This window comes from Mugil cephalus, chromosome 10 (genome assembly GCF_022458985.1).
Source record: "Mugil cephalus isolate CIBA_MC_2020 chromosome 10, CIBA_Mcephalus_1.1, whole genome shotgun sequence".
Taxonomy (NCBI): domain Eukaryota; kingdom Metazoa; phylum Chordata; class Actinopteri; order Mugiliformes; family Mugilidae; genus Mugil; species Mugil cephalus.
Genome location: NC_061779.1, coordinates 4,730,026 through 4,746,910, shown reverse-complemented (window position 1 = coordinate 4,746,910; position 16,885 = coordinate 4,730,026). Strand labels below are relative to the sequence as shown.

At 42.0% G+C, this 16,885-nt stretch overlaps 1 protein-coding gene across 1 annotated transcript in view; it reads right to left on the bottom strand.

Annotated features, from left to right (window-relative positions):
• tmtc2b (transmembrane O-mannosyltransferase targeting cadherins 2b) overlaps positions 1 to 16,885 on the bottom strand; it is a 93,281-nt gene that overhangs the window by 7,789 nt on the left and 68,607 nt on the right. Inside the window, exons 8-10 of the mRNA XM_047596238.1 lie at positions 13,145 to 13,266; positions 5,720 to 5,801; positions 3,302 to 3,416 (exon numbers count right to left, since the gene is read on the bottom strand). Of these exons, the coding sequence (XP_047452194.1) occupies positions 3,302 to 3,416; positions 5,720 to 5,801; positions 13,145 to 13,266 (319 nt within the window). The remainder of the gene's footprint in view (positions 1 to 3,301; positions 3,417 to 5,719; positions 5,802 to 13,144; positions 13,267 to 16,885) is intronic.

The window sequence follows — 16,885 nt, the reverse complement described above, 5'->3', positions numbered from 1 at the left end:
CTGCTATTAATACTCTGGTCCTGCAGAAAGCCCCTTTATGATCCACAGCTGCATGCTTCTCGCTGATGGTAACAATTGTCTAATTGCAAACAATTTAACTTTGACAAACTCAAGGACAGAGTCAACGGCGGCTTGGCTGTGGAGCCCCTTAAAGACGTAATGATCAAAGGAGCCGAGGCCTCAGGAACCAGAGTTTCGTTCAGGCTGTCAGGGTTTATTAAGAGATCATCATCTGCGTAACTCCAGATAAAAATCAAAGTGACCTCAAAGTACGCACATAGTATTTTTGTTTCGAAAGACACTCGTGTGAAATCTAAATGCTTAATTCCTCAGAGCGGAGAATTTATACATACAGTGCTTTTCTTAGCTAAAAATAACACTAAATGATGACTCTGGGAATAAACATGTTAATTTTAGCTGAGGTTTAATTAAAAAGTAATAGAAACGAGGACTTTTAAGTCGACCAAGAGTCGTGCGGCAAATGGTGATGAATTACTGCCAGAATCAAATATGCCAGGACCACATGTCTCATTAATACCCAGCTTGGAGCTCAGAGAGGCTACGAGCTAAATGCTAAGATCAGCTGGAAACACATGATGTTTAAAGTATTTTTGCCACTTTTGACATCTCGGTTTAACATGGTTATATTTTTCTAAACAGAGATGACTCTTGAAACTGACGGAATTTATATGGAATTCGCAGGTGTTCTGTCATAAATTAAAAAAAAAAAAAAATGATACAAATTACGTCTAACCTGATGATGGAACCAGATGGCAAGTAAATACATCATCATTAAATTTGATCCTGAATGGGCAAGAATGTGAGAACCGTGATTAACTGAAATCCAGCTGAATCCACGAATGTGAATCTCACGACAGTGCCGGAGGAAAACTTGAAAAATTACAAAGGCATCAACCTCTTAAGATGTTGAATGCAAAATTTCAAGTCAATTTTCAGATAATTTAGGGGGATTTGTTCATGTCTACTGCCATTTCCACAGTCATAAATGATCATACTGTATATATTTTACATTTCAGCAGCGATCCAAACTGGAGTTTCTGCATTTGTCTTGCGAGCATAAATATGGGTTTCACATGCAGCCACAACCATAAGTTTGTTCGCCAGCATAATATTTTTAAAAAAAGAGATTATGCCATTATCACATTTATAAACACATTATCAGAAAAGAACTGGATGGAGGACCTCCTAGACTTGTCTGATTGTGGGTTGCTGAAGATAGCGGAGGCCAACTATGTAAACCACTGTCTTGGTTTCAATCCCAGGACGGGTCACAGCGAGACTAGCAGCCAAGGAGCAAAGAGGGAGTGATGAGAAAATGAGGCCTAAATGAATTTAAAAAAAAAAAAAAAAAGAACCCCCCTAGAGGAAGTAAAAGCTCTTGGCTGTATTTCAAATCAGCAACCAAACCAGTGATCTTCCCGCCTTGTTGTCTAGTTTATTTAATTTATTAGCCCCGGACGAGCACAAATCACAGCGATGACGGATTCTTCTTATGAGTGTGACATCGCTGGAAACGAATGAGCAAATGAGCAAACTGTATTTTCAATAATAACAATAATAAGAGATTTCTGTGCTGAAACCGCAGCCGTCCCATCTGTCTCAGACGCAGACTTGGCGTAAGAGCCTCTGGGTTAGAACGCTACACTGAGCACAGACATCCTCCCTGAGGGCAGTACTGCATGTGCAGCACATCCTAATGCAGTTTGATAGCATTTTGTCTTTATTACCATTACGGGATTATCATTTCAAATCCTGCAGGCAAATGTGCACAAGTTGGCATACCTAATGTTATGACATGCTTTTAATACACAAAATATTCTTTCAGATATGGTGTATTATGTTATCATATAAGGCCTGTCATTTAGATGGGAATTTATGAGATAAGCTGTGAATGCAAAACCTGCTTGTGTGTATAATGTTTCTTTTTTTCCTCTGACTATATGTTAACATTGTGCTTTATGACTTCACTGTGTAGTTTTTTTTTTTTAAACTTTCACAGGGATTTGACATATTAAATGGAAATACAAGAACATACCCAGTGGCCTTACTATTAGCCAATGTTTCCTGTCCTACATTCACACCATAAACAAGAGCTGGTTTAAAAAAAAAAAAAAAAAACTGTTCAAAGGAGGCAGGGGGGAAATTATTTAGTTTGGAAGCAATGTGCTCAAAAACCCAAAGACCCAAGAGGGTAATAAATGGCATTTCCAAATTCGAGAGCTCCTGCTCTTCCTTTTAATCCTTTTTCTTTCTTTCTCCTGTGTAGATTCACTTGTGTCCCCACCAACCGAGGGCCCTTCCACGTCCACGTCCAAGACAAACACATAAAGAACATGAGCTGCGGAAGAGCGAGACCCCATGCCAAGCAGGCAGAGATGAGTTCAACCCAAGCACCGCTTGAAACACTCTTAAGCTGCCGGAGGTCTGACCCTGGAAGCGGCTCTCTATCCTGAAATCTGTTGGTGCAGGGAGACCGAACATGCTTAGCGTCTTTGAGGAAGAGCTAGGCTAAGCTGTGCTGCAGCTGAGTAGAAAAAGCCATGCAGCATGATTTAAGTCCTGGTGTAAAGCACTAGAAAACCTGCTAAACGTTGGTGGGTTCGTCTTAAAGACTCTTATTTTAACAGGCGGTTGTAATTTTAATAAACCCGGAGTTAATCGTGACAACTTTAAACAAGAACATCTCTGCTCTGATTTCCACTGTCTCATACTGTATAATTTTTGCGGATTTATTCAGTCAGTGTGGCAGCATTCAGGAAGTTGGCACCCAGCTATATTTACACATTTCCACTCATGGCTCGTGTTCACAAACACAACAGATTGTAGGATTTTCTGCTCAGACTCATCAGCTGAACTTGACACTGATTTGGAAGCCGACTTTGCAGCCTGAGCAGGGGCCCGACGGTGGAAGAGTGCGATAGAGTGGGAGAGGTGTGGGGACTTTAAGAGACAGCATATGATGATATGTAGAGCTGCACCGTGCGCTAAGACAAACCAGCAGTTCTTAGGGCTGGCAGTGCGGCGGGAGAAGAGGATTACAAAGTAGGGCCAAGTAAATCACACAGGCTGAGGAATAGCGTAAGCCTCCGGATAAACCGTGCAGACAGTGGACCTCCCTCTCTCATACACAGCCTCCTTTTTACTCAGCCATGGAAAACTGTGGCCCACCCATCTCATCTACACGGAACAAAATATGTCAAAAGAGTCTTTGTGCTCGTGCAACAGCTTGGACCGTGGAAATCATCAAACATTAAACAGTTCTCCCAATCAGACACTTTACCTGAGCATGTGGGCTGCACTGAAGACTACATCAAACTCCCCGCTGTCCAGGCGTGCAGCTTTCTTTGCCATCTCTGCTGCTTCCAGCAGCCGCGACTCTTCCAACAAAAACTGACCTGGCAGGGCAGAGGAGAACGGCACCACTGTTAAAACACCGAGGGATCCCCTCAGAGGCACACAGGGATACATAGTCTAGGACTGTTGCCTTTGGCCTAGGTAGAGGGACAGCCTAGTCTGCCCCTGTAATAATATGCTGAAACACTAGACATGACTGAAGCACACCATCCTCCTCTGGCCACATTTCAGGCTCATTTGTTCAGATTAGCTGACCTTGATAGATCTGTTTCTTTAAGATGAAAAATATTTCTCACAGGAGGTTTGCGTCTTGGTGTGGACGCCTTGCAGCCAAAGAACGTGGCCACGCCTAATGTGATGGGATTATGGAAGCCCGACAAGGCCATGAACCAAAGGGTGGACCCCATGGTAAGAGCCAGGTTTAAACAGGAATTAATACCCTGTTGACTTTGGTTAGCTCCACCACTGTACCAGGATACTAAACTACCGACTCTGCCTGAGCATATTATTCTTAATAACTGCGGATGAAACTGTAGCCGCTAGTACAGGCCAGAGGTGAGAGACGGAGTGACTCTTCGGGCCGTGACTGAGTGTAAACACCTCTGCAGATATGGAGAAATTATAATAGAGCAAAGGACTGGATTGTTCTGGTGTAGTTGGTCAGGGCTTCGTCATAAAGCAAGAAAATGACCCAAAACTTTAGTCCAAGCTACACCACAACTACATCACGATAAAAACAGGATGGAAAGCTTGAAAACATGGAGTGGACTATGGTCCAGTCTCTAGACTTTAACCCCACGGAGCTGGTTTGTGATGAACTGGACAGAAGAGTGAAAGAAAAGCTCCCTACAAATGACACACATTTCTGGGAACTTCTGCAACAAAACCGAGAAGAACTCTCTGGAAACTATTTGATTTCCAGTTTAGAAAGAAAGAATGTCACAAGTGTGTTCACATGTTAAGTTCATTTATTTATTTTTAGTTTAGAACCTTAGAATATATTTTGGGTTATAAACTGATTGCATGATTTTTATTTCATTTATTTCAACTTCAGTTGTTTATTTGGTCTTTGCTTTCATTTCAGAGTAAAATGAGACATCAAACTAAATACATTTCAATAAAAATGAAAGAAATTTTGGAGTGTTGTGATCTTAACAGCATTAAATGCTCAAAGCCCAGGGTTTCAGCGGTGTTAGCCAATTTAAATTTAAGGATTTCAATCAAATATACAAAAACGCAACAAAGAGTGTAGAGTGAATGTAGGCATGGTTAAACAGATGGATATCTAATTTAAACAGCTGACTGATCGGCTTACGTTCTCTCCATGACTTTTCCTAGAAAATTGCTTGTGCTTCCTCGCCATACTTTGGATGGTTCTCGCTTAATAAATTTAACAGTGTCCTGCAGCGCAGTACTGATTTCAGTTTAGACGTGCATATTTATTCCAACAGCCTGGAGTCGGATAGAAAAACATGCAGCGTTAGTGCCAATAGCCGGAAAGGAGAAATGAAAAGACAATTAAAAAAATATCTATTGGCTGGATAAATAGAGTACATTAAGTCAGTTTCAGTGCGCGTATGAAGGACTTTACTGCCGACATAAGGACCTGTAGAGAAAACCACAGAAAAGAGCACAGAATAATAGATGGATGTTTGAGTCAAAAGGGTGCTTCATCTTCAATTATCAATTTATTGCTATTTCCTCTTCATGTACATGTTTTTTCCTGGAGGAGTACTCTTTCTTTGCGTGGATCGATACAGTTCTTGTTATCATTAACTGATTCATTAACCTTTACAGATGACAACTCAAGACAAACTGTACGGCATCGGCCCGGTCCATCGATCGATTTAAATGCCACCTGCATCCTGGTGTAATAACACTGAGCCGACATATCAGCTGATTAACTTCGGCTTTAGACAAGCCTGACTTGAGTTTCAAGGTGTAAAATAGGGAAGTAATTAACTATGCAGCTTTTTCATATGAAGTTACTATGACAGCAATTAAATGAAATCTAATTTAATCTTCACCGCGCGTGGGAGTCACGTAGAGGCAATGTAAGACAAGGAAGAAAAACGCTGCAATGGTCACGTCCCATATTTCCATCAAATGAAAGTGAACAATCTGAGGAAATCATCCTCTCTTCTTGTGACCCCCCCACAAACCCTGTACAGACTGACATCAAGGATGTTTAGAGGAAGAAGTGGAAGAAGGGTCAGCCAACACTGTTGTTGGAACAGCCCATCAAGGTGAGTTAAGTTCCTGCTTTTGTGCACACGAATGCACACAAATGCATGTATGCGTTATACAGATAAATAAAATAGGAAGAAATAAAACCCATCCTTACCATAATGCATGTAACAGTTTCCTTTTGTGGGATCGAGCTGGATGGCCTTCAGGAAGTACCTCTCTGCTTCTGTTTTCTGGCCCTGGGGGACATGGATTAAACACGGTGTCATTATTGTTTCAACTGCCCCTCAAACCCACTCATTAAAAAAAAACACAGCACTCAGCTCAACAGCCCAAATGCCTTTGTGTATACCTAATGTCCTTCTCCCAACCACAGGCCTACTTTAACAATAAATCTCAATAAACAGACACGAAGCATGTGGACCGCGAGTGTTATGCTTTCAGGCTCGTGTGTCGTTCCGTCAAAGCACGCGCTGTCGTGCTTGGCACAGCGGGCCAGATGGGGCAAAGGCTCGTTCATTACACTATTTTATCTGCGCAAATAACACTTCCAGAGCACAACCGCAGATCACCGGTGTGTGTGGCCTAAACCGCTGTGAGAGAATTACAGCAAGCGGTGCATGGAAATAGGGAAGTGTAGCTGAGGGGTGGAAAGAAGAGGGGAGGAAAGCTAAAGACCAGCTCTGGAGAATTTCTTTCTCTGTTTTTTTTATCTGTGTGTACAGAGTTGTTTCTACCTTTAGAACAGACAAAAGAATCCATGCTGGGAGGGTGGAAAAACAACAAGATGAGGGGGAAAAAAACATCACGGCCCCGTGGACGTCGGGAGCTCCCGCAGACTTTTTTACACCGTGACATGTGACCAATCACAGCTCAAACGGAACGGAGCAGCTGGCCAAAAGAAGCGCCAGCTGGGACTTTGACACATCCCTGCATTGTTGATCAGACGAGGAACCAGATGCCATCTGATCAACAATTAACAGCGTGCACTCGTCAATAAAAGCTGATGCATTAATAATGCAACCCTCAGCATGCATTTTTGTCTGAGAAATAATGCCCTTTCATGAATAATACATACTATTAAATGGGAGTCCAAAAGCATGAGAGATAACAAGCCGAGGCATCTGCACAGGCGAAGAGGATTACATAAAGACCGCACGGGCCAGCAAAAATAATGAATATGAGAGTAAAGTATACCAAATTACTCCAGTTTAGTCAAACAGAAGGATGGGCTCATAACCGCGCGGCGCAGCGTTAATGAGTGTATACTAAGTCCAGCGACTAGTTTCAGCGAGATGTAGATTCAATAAATACGTGATTTTCTAATGTAAATATCTGCGCGCGGTTTCCCTTGATGCTGCAGAAAATCAAGCCCGCGCTAAGTATATGTTTAATAGAGCCGACGGTGTCCAAGTAGCGATCGGGCCTGAAAAGCATCATTTCTGTATATTTTTACACTCATATCCACAGATGTAGGAATGTGTACATTTGAGGGCCAGCTGCTGTTATAATAAATGAGGCTTACATGTGTTTGTTAAAGCTCATAATTAAGTGTTGACACGGCGCAATGAGTTGCAGTTGTCAGTGGACGGAACATTTGGATCGTGACACATATACAGTGTGCTAATGGAGCCCAGAGAGAGCTACAGGGTCGGAGTGAGGAGCTAAAAAAAAAGTTAACAAGTAGCTTATTTGTAATTTTAGAAGAAATCCTATTACAGTTGTTATTTGCCTCCAGAGAGGCAATTTGTTACACTACTTATTCTATTACTTCACAGCTGAACCTGCTTAAACTGGCTCTTTTATCATCCAATTTTTGGATTATAACTCGTTTGTTCTACCTGCATGCCTCCTTGAGTAATTATAAAAACCTGAACTGCAAAGACCTTTCTTTTGTCTTTCCTTTTTCTTTGTATGTTAAATCAAAGTCTCTAACTAGAGTTGTAACATGCGCGAGCGAACCGGATCTATTGACCAGCTCTTCGAATCGAGTGATGTGAACCAGGTCTCAGTTTTGAGCTTTTCTTTCTTTCTTTCTTTTTTTTTGCACACACACACACACACACACACATGCTCCTCATTTGCAACTCCAGAGTACACGTGCAGTGCTTGTTCTACGCAAACATCGCATGACTTCATCTGAGTTCCCGTGAGTGCCTCGGTGCGCAGAGGTCTCAAGAAGAAGGAAGACACTTGATTTGAAATGGGTGGCTGGCGACGAAAATTTCCCACGGGATAAATAAAGAATCTATCCAGAATCAATATTCCGAGAGTAATTTAATCTTGGATATCCCATCGATAGAATACATATTGGTTGGATGTCTAATTTTAAATGATCCTGATCCAAATCATTCCTCCCAGTGATTATTTACCCTCAGGCTGACATATAAAAAATAAATAAATAGTGAAATGAAGTGAGCCAGTTTTTTGAAGAGCTCTTTGAAACGAATGAATTCACAAGATCCTGCTCCCCGCAAAGAGCCACAAACCCCGTCTGCCTCTAAGCGAATAATAGTACAACTTAGTAACTTTGCATCTAAATTTTGACCAAAGCAGCACATTTGTCTTTATTCAACTATTGGTTTCAGGTTCCAGAATATGCAGCAGCGCCAGGCGTAGGTTGGGATCAGGCTTGGGCGTTGTCAAACGTAATTTATCCGAAACGTCTCCCTTTCTCCCTCTGATGTGCCAGTCTTGTGAATTCATTTGTGCCTTGTGCTGAAGAAAGATGTGCTTTGACCAGTGGGAAGAGGGAAAAAAAAGAAAGAATATAGCCAACTCATTACACATGCTTGGCAAGTCAGGAGTGGAACGATGAGACGAGCGTGAAAATATGAAGCTTTAAATTTGCCGTCCTTGTGAAGTTTGGTCAAGGTGCAGCCTTAAAGACACCGGAAAAGGGTCACGTCTCAGTCAGGCTCTGGGGAGCTGTATTTTTCAAAAAAAAAAAAAGAAGCGCAAAGTTTAGCATCTTTGGTTCGACAAGTATTCGGTCACATGTTTCGCTTTGTCGAGTTTCAATGTGGAGTAAATAAACAGGCTTGGCGTACATTGAGAGAATCTGAAGTCAAGATGTGTCTTCTTAAACTGGAACTAATGCACTGGCAGAAAATCTGAGCCACTAAATATGACATGAGTTCACAGCCTGCCTGCTTACTGCCTTTGTACATTTCCTGACGTGGCAGCGGTGCCTCTTTGTTAAACTCAAAGCACCTTGAGGCCTGGAAAACAAAGGAATAAAAACAAGGAGTGAAACTGAGCGCTTCTTATTCCAGTCAGCTCATTGTGTGAATACTATTTCCTTCCTTTTGTCAGCCACACGCTGATCTCATTCGCGCGTGCCTCACACCTCATATCTTCTGATAACATCAGATAAAACCGCAGATGTAGCTCTGCCTCTGAGGACGCTGAGATTATACATAAATTGTTACGTATAAATCACAATGTTAGTTGAGGAAACCACATGTGGATGGCTGAATTTAAAATTCCAGTCATCACAGCGGCCGTGGATTTCTGCGACACGCCGTGCACGTACACCTTCAGATGTATCCTGCTCCTCTGGGATGTCGGCAGGGGTGTGAAGGGGTCAGCGCGTTAGGTGGGGCGGCACTGATCTGTGTGTTGTTTTCTCCTCGTCCTCAAATCACGGCAATTCTTTGCTCTCTGCGCCTCAGCCACCAGCTCCGCTCTTCCATCTACCTCACCCTTTACTGACCCTGCCGCCGAGACCTATTCTGCATCCCCCTCCAACTCCCCCGCGGGGACGTGAATGTCAGTGCCCCTGACAGCATCCGAAGTGTCTTCATCACTCACAGTTGTGCGACAGGGAGAGCAGGGGTAGTGGGATGAGAGGAAGGTGGCGGCGGTGGTGGTGGTGGGCAGGTCAGCTTCCTGCACTGCTTTTGATCACACTTAAATGCTGTTGTCATCAGGGTAGAGGCCACAACATGAAAGAATACATTAAACCGTAGCCTGTATTCATACGTATAAAGCTCCTGCTGCATTTCAATAAAATAAATGTCTTTCAAAGAGGGATGGGCATTGATGACCGTTTCTTTTAAATAACCGGTTCCAACTGGTTCAATTCATCGACATCATTAGCCAATACTTTTCGAATTTGAACACCCAAGTCCAGATGGTGGTGGCCAACCGCCATGAAACAAAAGAAGAAGAATCTTTAGCACGTCATTCACATCACATGATGACGACAAGGCAGCTTATGCAGCACTGTAATCTCAGCCAAGGACAGCAACAGCACCAACATGATGAAGCATTTGTCGACGACGCGTGGCATAAAATACGGAGTGCCACATGTGCGAAAACATCGCTAAGTCTCAGCAGTCTCCAGTGGCCAATTTCCTATTTGTTTTCTTACACAAGCTCTTATCGTTTGTTTAGAAACACAATAAAATGTCTCTTGGTCACACGAAACACCTACTTTTTCTTGACCAAAAATTCACAGGAGGAATTCATAAGGCGATCGATAAAGAATCAGATTGATAAGCACAATCGATAATGGCATCGGTGTCAATAAAATCCTATCAAAGCCCATCCCTACTTTCAAATTCATCCTGTGTATAACAAGAACTTTTCCAAGTTCTCTTCTTTGATGACATTATTTGCCCTCAGAAGAACACAAAGCCTCAAATGCCCCTCTTCCATCCATCACTTTCACAGATCTACAGAGATTTATCCCTGCAGGTCTGAACTCTACTTTCCTCCACAATCAATAACACTTTCTTGAATAAAATGAGTTTCCCTTCACAGGCCACTGACTTCTTCCCCGAGCCCACTCCACTTCAAGTCTTAACACTCCCCTCTAAAGAATTGTCTTATTCCCTAAGATGGTCCTCGCTGAAAGGATTTGGCTTCATTTAATGTTTGATGTCCAGGGATTCGTGTCAGCTTATTCGTGGTGCCAGCTGACAATCAGCGAGAGTGCAGAAATAAAAAAGAAAAAGAACGAAAAAATCAATGGAGAATGGGGCTGGAGCTCCATTTAATTTAGACACATGATGATTCACCACCTTCGCTGAGGATTCAAGATGTGCTGATAATACTGAGCTGCAGATTTATTACAATTCAACGTTTTCGGCCGCACAATGAAAACAGTTGGAAGCAGTTTGCCTGGTTCTTTCCAAAGGTAAAAAAAAAAGAGAAAAAAGTGCAAAAAGAGGCTTAGTGCCAAACTACTTTCTGGCAGGGTTCAGCAGTAACTTCTGGCACATCAAATGTCGCAATACCACAATGTGTGGTTTTTGCACTTCCCTTTTTGTATGATTAAACAGCCAACATGTAATGTGTTAATTAGCTATCCTTAGCGGTGCTGGTAGATGGATTCTGTTACAACGGAGCCAGAAATATTTCTTTCCAATTCATATTCTTAGCTAATCTGTTTTTGGCAGTAGCACTGTATTTATCATGCAGATATTAAAGAGGTGTCTGACTCTCAAAGTTCATTTCCCAGAATGTCAATTTAATCTGTTCTGTAGGTGTTTATTTAACATGTTTTGATATGAAAAAGGCTAAAATGTATGTATTTATTTTTTAAATATCGAAAAGACAAAAAAAAAAAAAAAAATCAGGACTCGCACAGAATAATATTTTCAGAATGACCATAAATTAAACAAACTCGAAAAGGGCTCTGCTTCCATAACGGAAATGAGTGGGGACAATGCCAAGAAGAGTCGAGGCTCTCTGTGGACGTCCAGATAGCACCGCTCCAGGCTTTTGAACGCATTTACATCCTCTCATTAGGGCCCAGACGGCGGAGAGAGGGGGGGTGTCAGCTGAAGAGAAGGCCTCCACCCTTCTTTTGACCTTCTGTGCAGCTCTTCCCATGATTTATTTATTTCTCTTCCGACGGTCATTTTTTTTTTTTGGCTCTGACCGCTCTCCTCGATCAGCTCTATTCCGAGCACGCCTATCTAGCTGCGATCTATAACGGACGACCCCGCCGCGTGGCCTCATCCTCGTAAACTCCGGGACTCTGGAAACAGCTCCTGCTCTTATCTCTGACCTGAGAAATGAGAGGCAGATCCAGTTCCTTTAAAGCGTTTTGAGATTTAATTTCCTCTGGGAAACACTATAAACGTGACCAACTGCATGCGAGTAAAGCATGCTAAGCTATTCTTTAAGACCTGGCAACAAATTACGAAGAGGGGGCATCCATGAGAAAAGTTTTAACATGTAAGTCGAGTTCACAGACCGACAGAAGCATCTTAAATCTCAATCTATCACTGCGCTCTGAAAGGTCTCCAGTCTTATTCACCTCTCTTTTTGACCTGCAAACTATTGATTAACTGACTTCTAGAGAACATTACAGCTGTCATTAAAGAGGTGGAGAGGAAAGAGTAAGAGCTGGTGGAAATGGAATAGAGTGTAATAAAATAAGTGAAAAGGATGAATGGATCGCAGCGGCTGATAAATAGTTCGAAGAAGCAAATGTGAGGAAAAAGGTGATTTATTTCTAACTGCATGCTCCTACATAAGCCTTTCTTATATAAATGCAGCTTTGCTCACACAACCGGCAACAGAGCAACAAGCTACAGTTTTAAGAAACAGCCGTGACGTGCTATGTATTAAAGTTGAGCCGCCCTCAACTTTGAGAAATGACCTCATCAACAGCATTGACAAGTGCTTTTGAGCAACACTGCAACAACAACTCGCCAACAGTTTCTCTAAAGCCAAAGAAGACATCATGAAAAAGAAGTTGTCACAGGGAAAGCTTTCGTTAAAATGTAATACAGGACATCTGGGAAGAGGAGCAAATAGAGCTCCACCTGGTGGCTGGCGGCAGCATGAGTCATAAGCTCCACCTCCTCTATGTTAGCGGATGGAGCTTTTAAAAATTAAAAAAACACTAAAGTCCAAATTTTTTCTTGAAATAAATATAAAAAACAATATGTAAAAAATTTAAAATAGCAGATTCGGTGCAGCAATAAATAACATGAAGCATGGATTAAATTAACAGTGACATTGTAAAATTGCATAATATTGCACATGAGGGCATAATGTAAAACTCGGATAGTTTCTCTCATTTCAGATGTACGGTCTTATAAGATTTGTTTTAGTTAGTTTTTTGTTGCCATGCCAAATGCGTCATGGAGCGGTTGCCATGCCAACTATTCCATGACGCCGACCCTAGGGTCATGAGAGTAGATAAAATAAACACATAAATAAGCAGAGTGTATAATCCAATATTTCTTCATAACTGGTGGAGATAGAGCAGAGCGGACTGTTAATTAAACGAAAACGAGAGTGACTGTACTGCACAGACAGACTCTGGCTCCAAATGTGCAAGAGGGCGGCGCCCATATCTCCAGGAAAATAGTGTCAGTTTGGTTAACGCACTGGAGTGGGGGCGCATTGTCCATATTTATATACAGTCTATGCTCAAATCGTGTACTGCCATTAGTACACGTCAATGTTTGTACACTAGGTACTTTAGCGTTCTCTCCCATTTCGTGGTGGACCTGGAGACCACTGAGGGTGAGAAGCACTGTCATACATGTCAGCGTGACTGCACCTCCGTAAAAACAGAAACATATGATTTGAGAAATGGGAAAAAAAAAAGACTTACCGTCAGAGCCAGGAGTTTGCCATATGTGAGGTGTGCAGGAATATGGTCCGGCTTGGCTCGCAGTGATTCTCTGTACCAGTGTTCAGCATCAGTCAGCTTGTTCAGCCTCATGTAGGCCTCTCCTGTGAGGGCAAAGCAGGGGTCAAACCTGGGGTCAGACTGTCAGGGGGTCAAGACTCCCGGTCGCTCTTCTGACACTGGTTTTGGAGCGAGGCCAGGCTTCAGTACAGCGGGCTAGAAATGTTTTCACAAAAACCCACTGTTTACCAGTTCGTCCTGTTTATGCAGTTTAGACTTGGAGCTACGATGATGCAATTGTTTGTTAATGCATGCCACATTCCTACTGCTTCACCTACAGTCTTTCACAAACACATGAATTCTCTTTCTGATTAAAAAAATACTATATATATATATATATGTATATTCAGTTTTTTTTATTTCAGATAAGTTCACTCTGTAGGAAAAAGCCTGTAACGCACTCTTTCACCCTCCCCGTCTGATCTGTCAGACATCATCCGATACCTCCCCCACTGCCAGATCTGACCCTCTGCCTGCTGACACCTGAAACAACAGTGACCTCTCTTCCACAGCCACCCAATAACCCTTTGTATTATTGCAAAAAAGAAAAAAGAAATCTCACAACATCAGCTGTCAACACAACACAGTTGAAATCGACATCATAACACATTTAAGGGGGAAGAGTGTGAATGTATCCCAGTCGTAATGTGTGAATCTCATGAGCTGTCAAATGACTGGAGGGGCTGTTTTGACTACTATAGCAGACTCAGATTTTAATTCCATGAGGATTAGCGCTAATCATTTTCCTGAGAAATTGGAGTAATCAACTTGTGTAAACACAACTTAGGGACCTTTGACAAGAACGTGTGAAAACATGCCTTGTCTATCAAGTGTCAGTTATAATAAAACATACACTACCAGTCAAAAGTTTTAGAACACTCCAGTATTTCTTTATTTTTTCTTTATTGAAATGCATGACAGTATTTATTAAAAGTATGTATTAAAAGAAATATCATGGAATCAATATATAACCCAAAATCCTATTCTTTGGACTCATCAAAATAACCATCTTTGTCTGACACTCTTATTTTTCAGAGTTCTTCCCAATTTTGTTGCATTAGTTCCCAGAAATGTGTCTTCAGTCCAGTTCATCCCAAACCAGCTCCATGGGGTTAAAGTCTAGAGCCTGGGTCATGGTCCACTCCATGTTTTCAAGTTTTGCAGCTTGTTTTTTTACCTGAGGTAGTTCTGTTATAGCTTGGACTAAAGTTTTGGGTCATTATCTTGCTGTATCTTGCTGACCAACTACACCAGAGGAAACTGGTGCTGTTCTAAAACCTTTGATTCTGGTAGCATATAAATACATGAAAGGCAGCTAAATATAAAATAACAAATGAAACTAGAGTGGAGCAATATATAAAAAACATATATTTAATTCTAACTGTTTTCTACTAGTAAAATTGAGCGCTATGATTTTCAAGAATGATGAATTATTTCAAGAGGTTAATAAATCCCCACTGTGTTTCAGTCAGGATGATCTGATTTCAGAGATTTACAACAAACCCCTGGCGCTAATCTGTTTTGAATATATGGGTCTGTTTTGACATGACCTCTTCATTGGTTGATGGGCTTAAAATCAGCCAAAAATACTCGAGTCGCCTTCCTGGCAGCAGGCCTCTGTTTGAGATTAGCGCAAACATCAACGCGCAATTACAAGTGACATCGAATCCAACGGGCTGAAAACCAGCTTCGAGTAGTGGAACATTCCTGGGCCCGCTAGGGAGTGTTGGAGCGAGACCAGCGGGGTGCAGATTACCACCCAGGTCTGCCTCTGATGAAAGCTTCTGCTCCTTGGCGTCTGACAAACAGCATGAGAGCGGCGCAGTGAGCGAAACTGAAAATAGATACGAGCAGGTGTGCCAAATGTGCAAATCAGTTCGGCGAGGAAACAACGCTAAGCTGCAGAAATCACAGATCTCTGGCTCAGCGCCTCCATCACAGGCCCAGCGTTGCCTCGTAATGATGCCTGGAGTGTTCGTCAACATTTTGACACAATCTCAGGAGCTCCAGCGAAATTGCATTCTGCCAACATACACATAACACAAGCAGACCTGTTTCACTACCGAGAGTGGATTACAAACGTCCCAGGCTTCAAGTGTGTGTGTTTCAAAAAGACAGGGAGAAAAAAAAAAGAAAGAAAGAAAAGAAAAGAATGCAGTGAGCAGATTTAATGAGCCTAATAGCAGCTGTTCTACAGCTGTGATATAACAAGCTGGGTTGTTCCTGTAGTGAAAAGCAAATTAACTACGTTGAACATGTTATGTTAAAGCTCACTACTGTATTGTCAAAACACTGTTCAACAGCATGAAATAAGATTAGATGTCTCAAACGAGGGGCTCTGCTGATAAATACAGACATAAATAGCGATATATTTTTTATATTCAATGTTTTGTTTTGGAAAAATCTTCACCGAGCTGACTTCATTTTGAAAAAGTTTTCCTTAAACACGGCGCCGTCTCAGGAAATGTTTGTGTCCACACAAAACCACTGAAATGCTGCAATATATACAACCAGCCTGTGGGTGGCACTGTACCGCAGCCACACAAACACAACAACAGAAGAAGAAATAAGGCCATGTCCGATTTTTTATTTTTTTTTTGAAGTCTTACATGTTAAGGCTGACCATCTTCATGCACCTTTATGAATGAACGATGTCATTGCCCCACCCTCGCCCCTCTAGCCCCCAACATCTCAATAACAACATCAATGCTGGACTACAGGCTTGTGACGGTGCTGCATCAGATATTGACCCTTGTTGGTATATATGTCCAATATAAACTGTAATTACGCCACTACAATGAGCTAAAATATATACGGTGCAGGATTGACGTGCATGCTCCGCCTCATCTTCTTTTTTTGGCTGAGTTCTATAGCGCCGCACACAGGCCTGGAATACGTACTACAGCCTTTCTACAACTAGATGCGGTTTTGCAATGAACCTGCCTTTACAGAGAAATTCTCGAAATGATGCCAAGGAAAACCATAGAAAAAAGAGATAGTTTTGGTAGGTGTGCACGTGGCGTGAGTGTAAAACATGTACATGGGGGTTGTTGTTGTTGTTGGTGGGGTTAGCGCATGCACAACTTAAAGAGGAGGAAAGATCTGCATAGGCTGTACACATGCCACTCGAAAACGCTGCTTTAAAAACTTTGAAGTATACTCTGTGTGGACGGGGCCTTAGTCCTGGTTAAAAGACACAGCGGTTTTAATGAGGTTTTCATAATCATGCAGTTTTTAATTTAAAACTCAAAGTTTCACACATCATCATTAAGCAGACAAAGTAAAATGATCCTTTTTGTCACGTTTTTATAACACGTTTCCGAGGCAGGACCCAGAGGGAGGCAGAACCAGGAACTAGAATGACCTACAAACAAATTACAATCTCAAAATCTCAAATCTCAAAAGGCAGGGTATCCAAAAACTCAAGTCCAAAAACAGGTAAGAAGCAAAACTAAGATGAGAAGTCAGGACCCAAGGAAGAACAACTGCAGGACAAACAGGGGTAACATAACAGATGACTTAACATAGGGAAAGGCAGGGTTATATAGTAATATGCACTCTCACACACACACACACACACACACACACACACACACACACACACACACACACACACACACACACACACACACACACACACACAGGGTTGATGGAATAACAAAA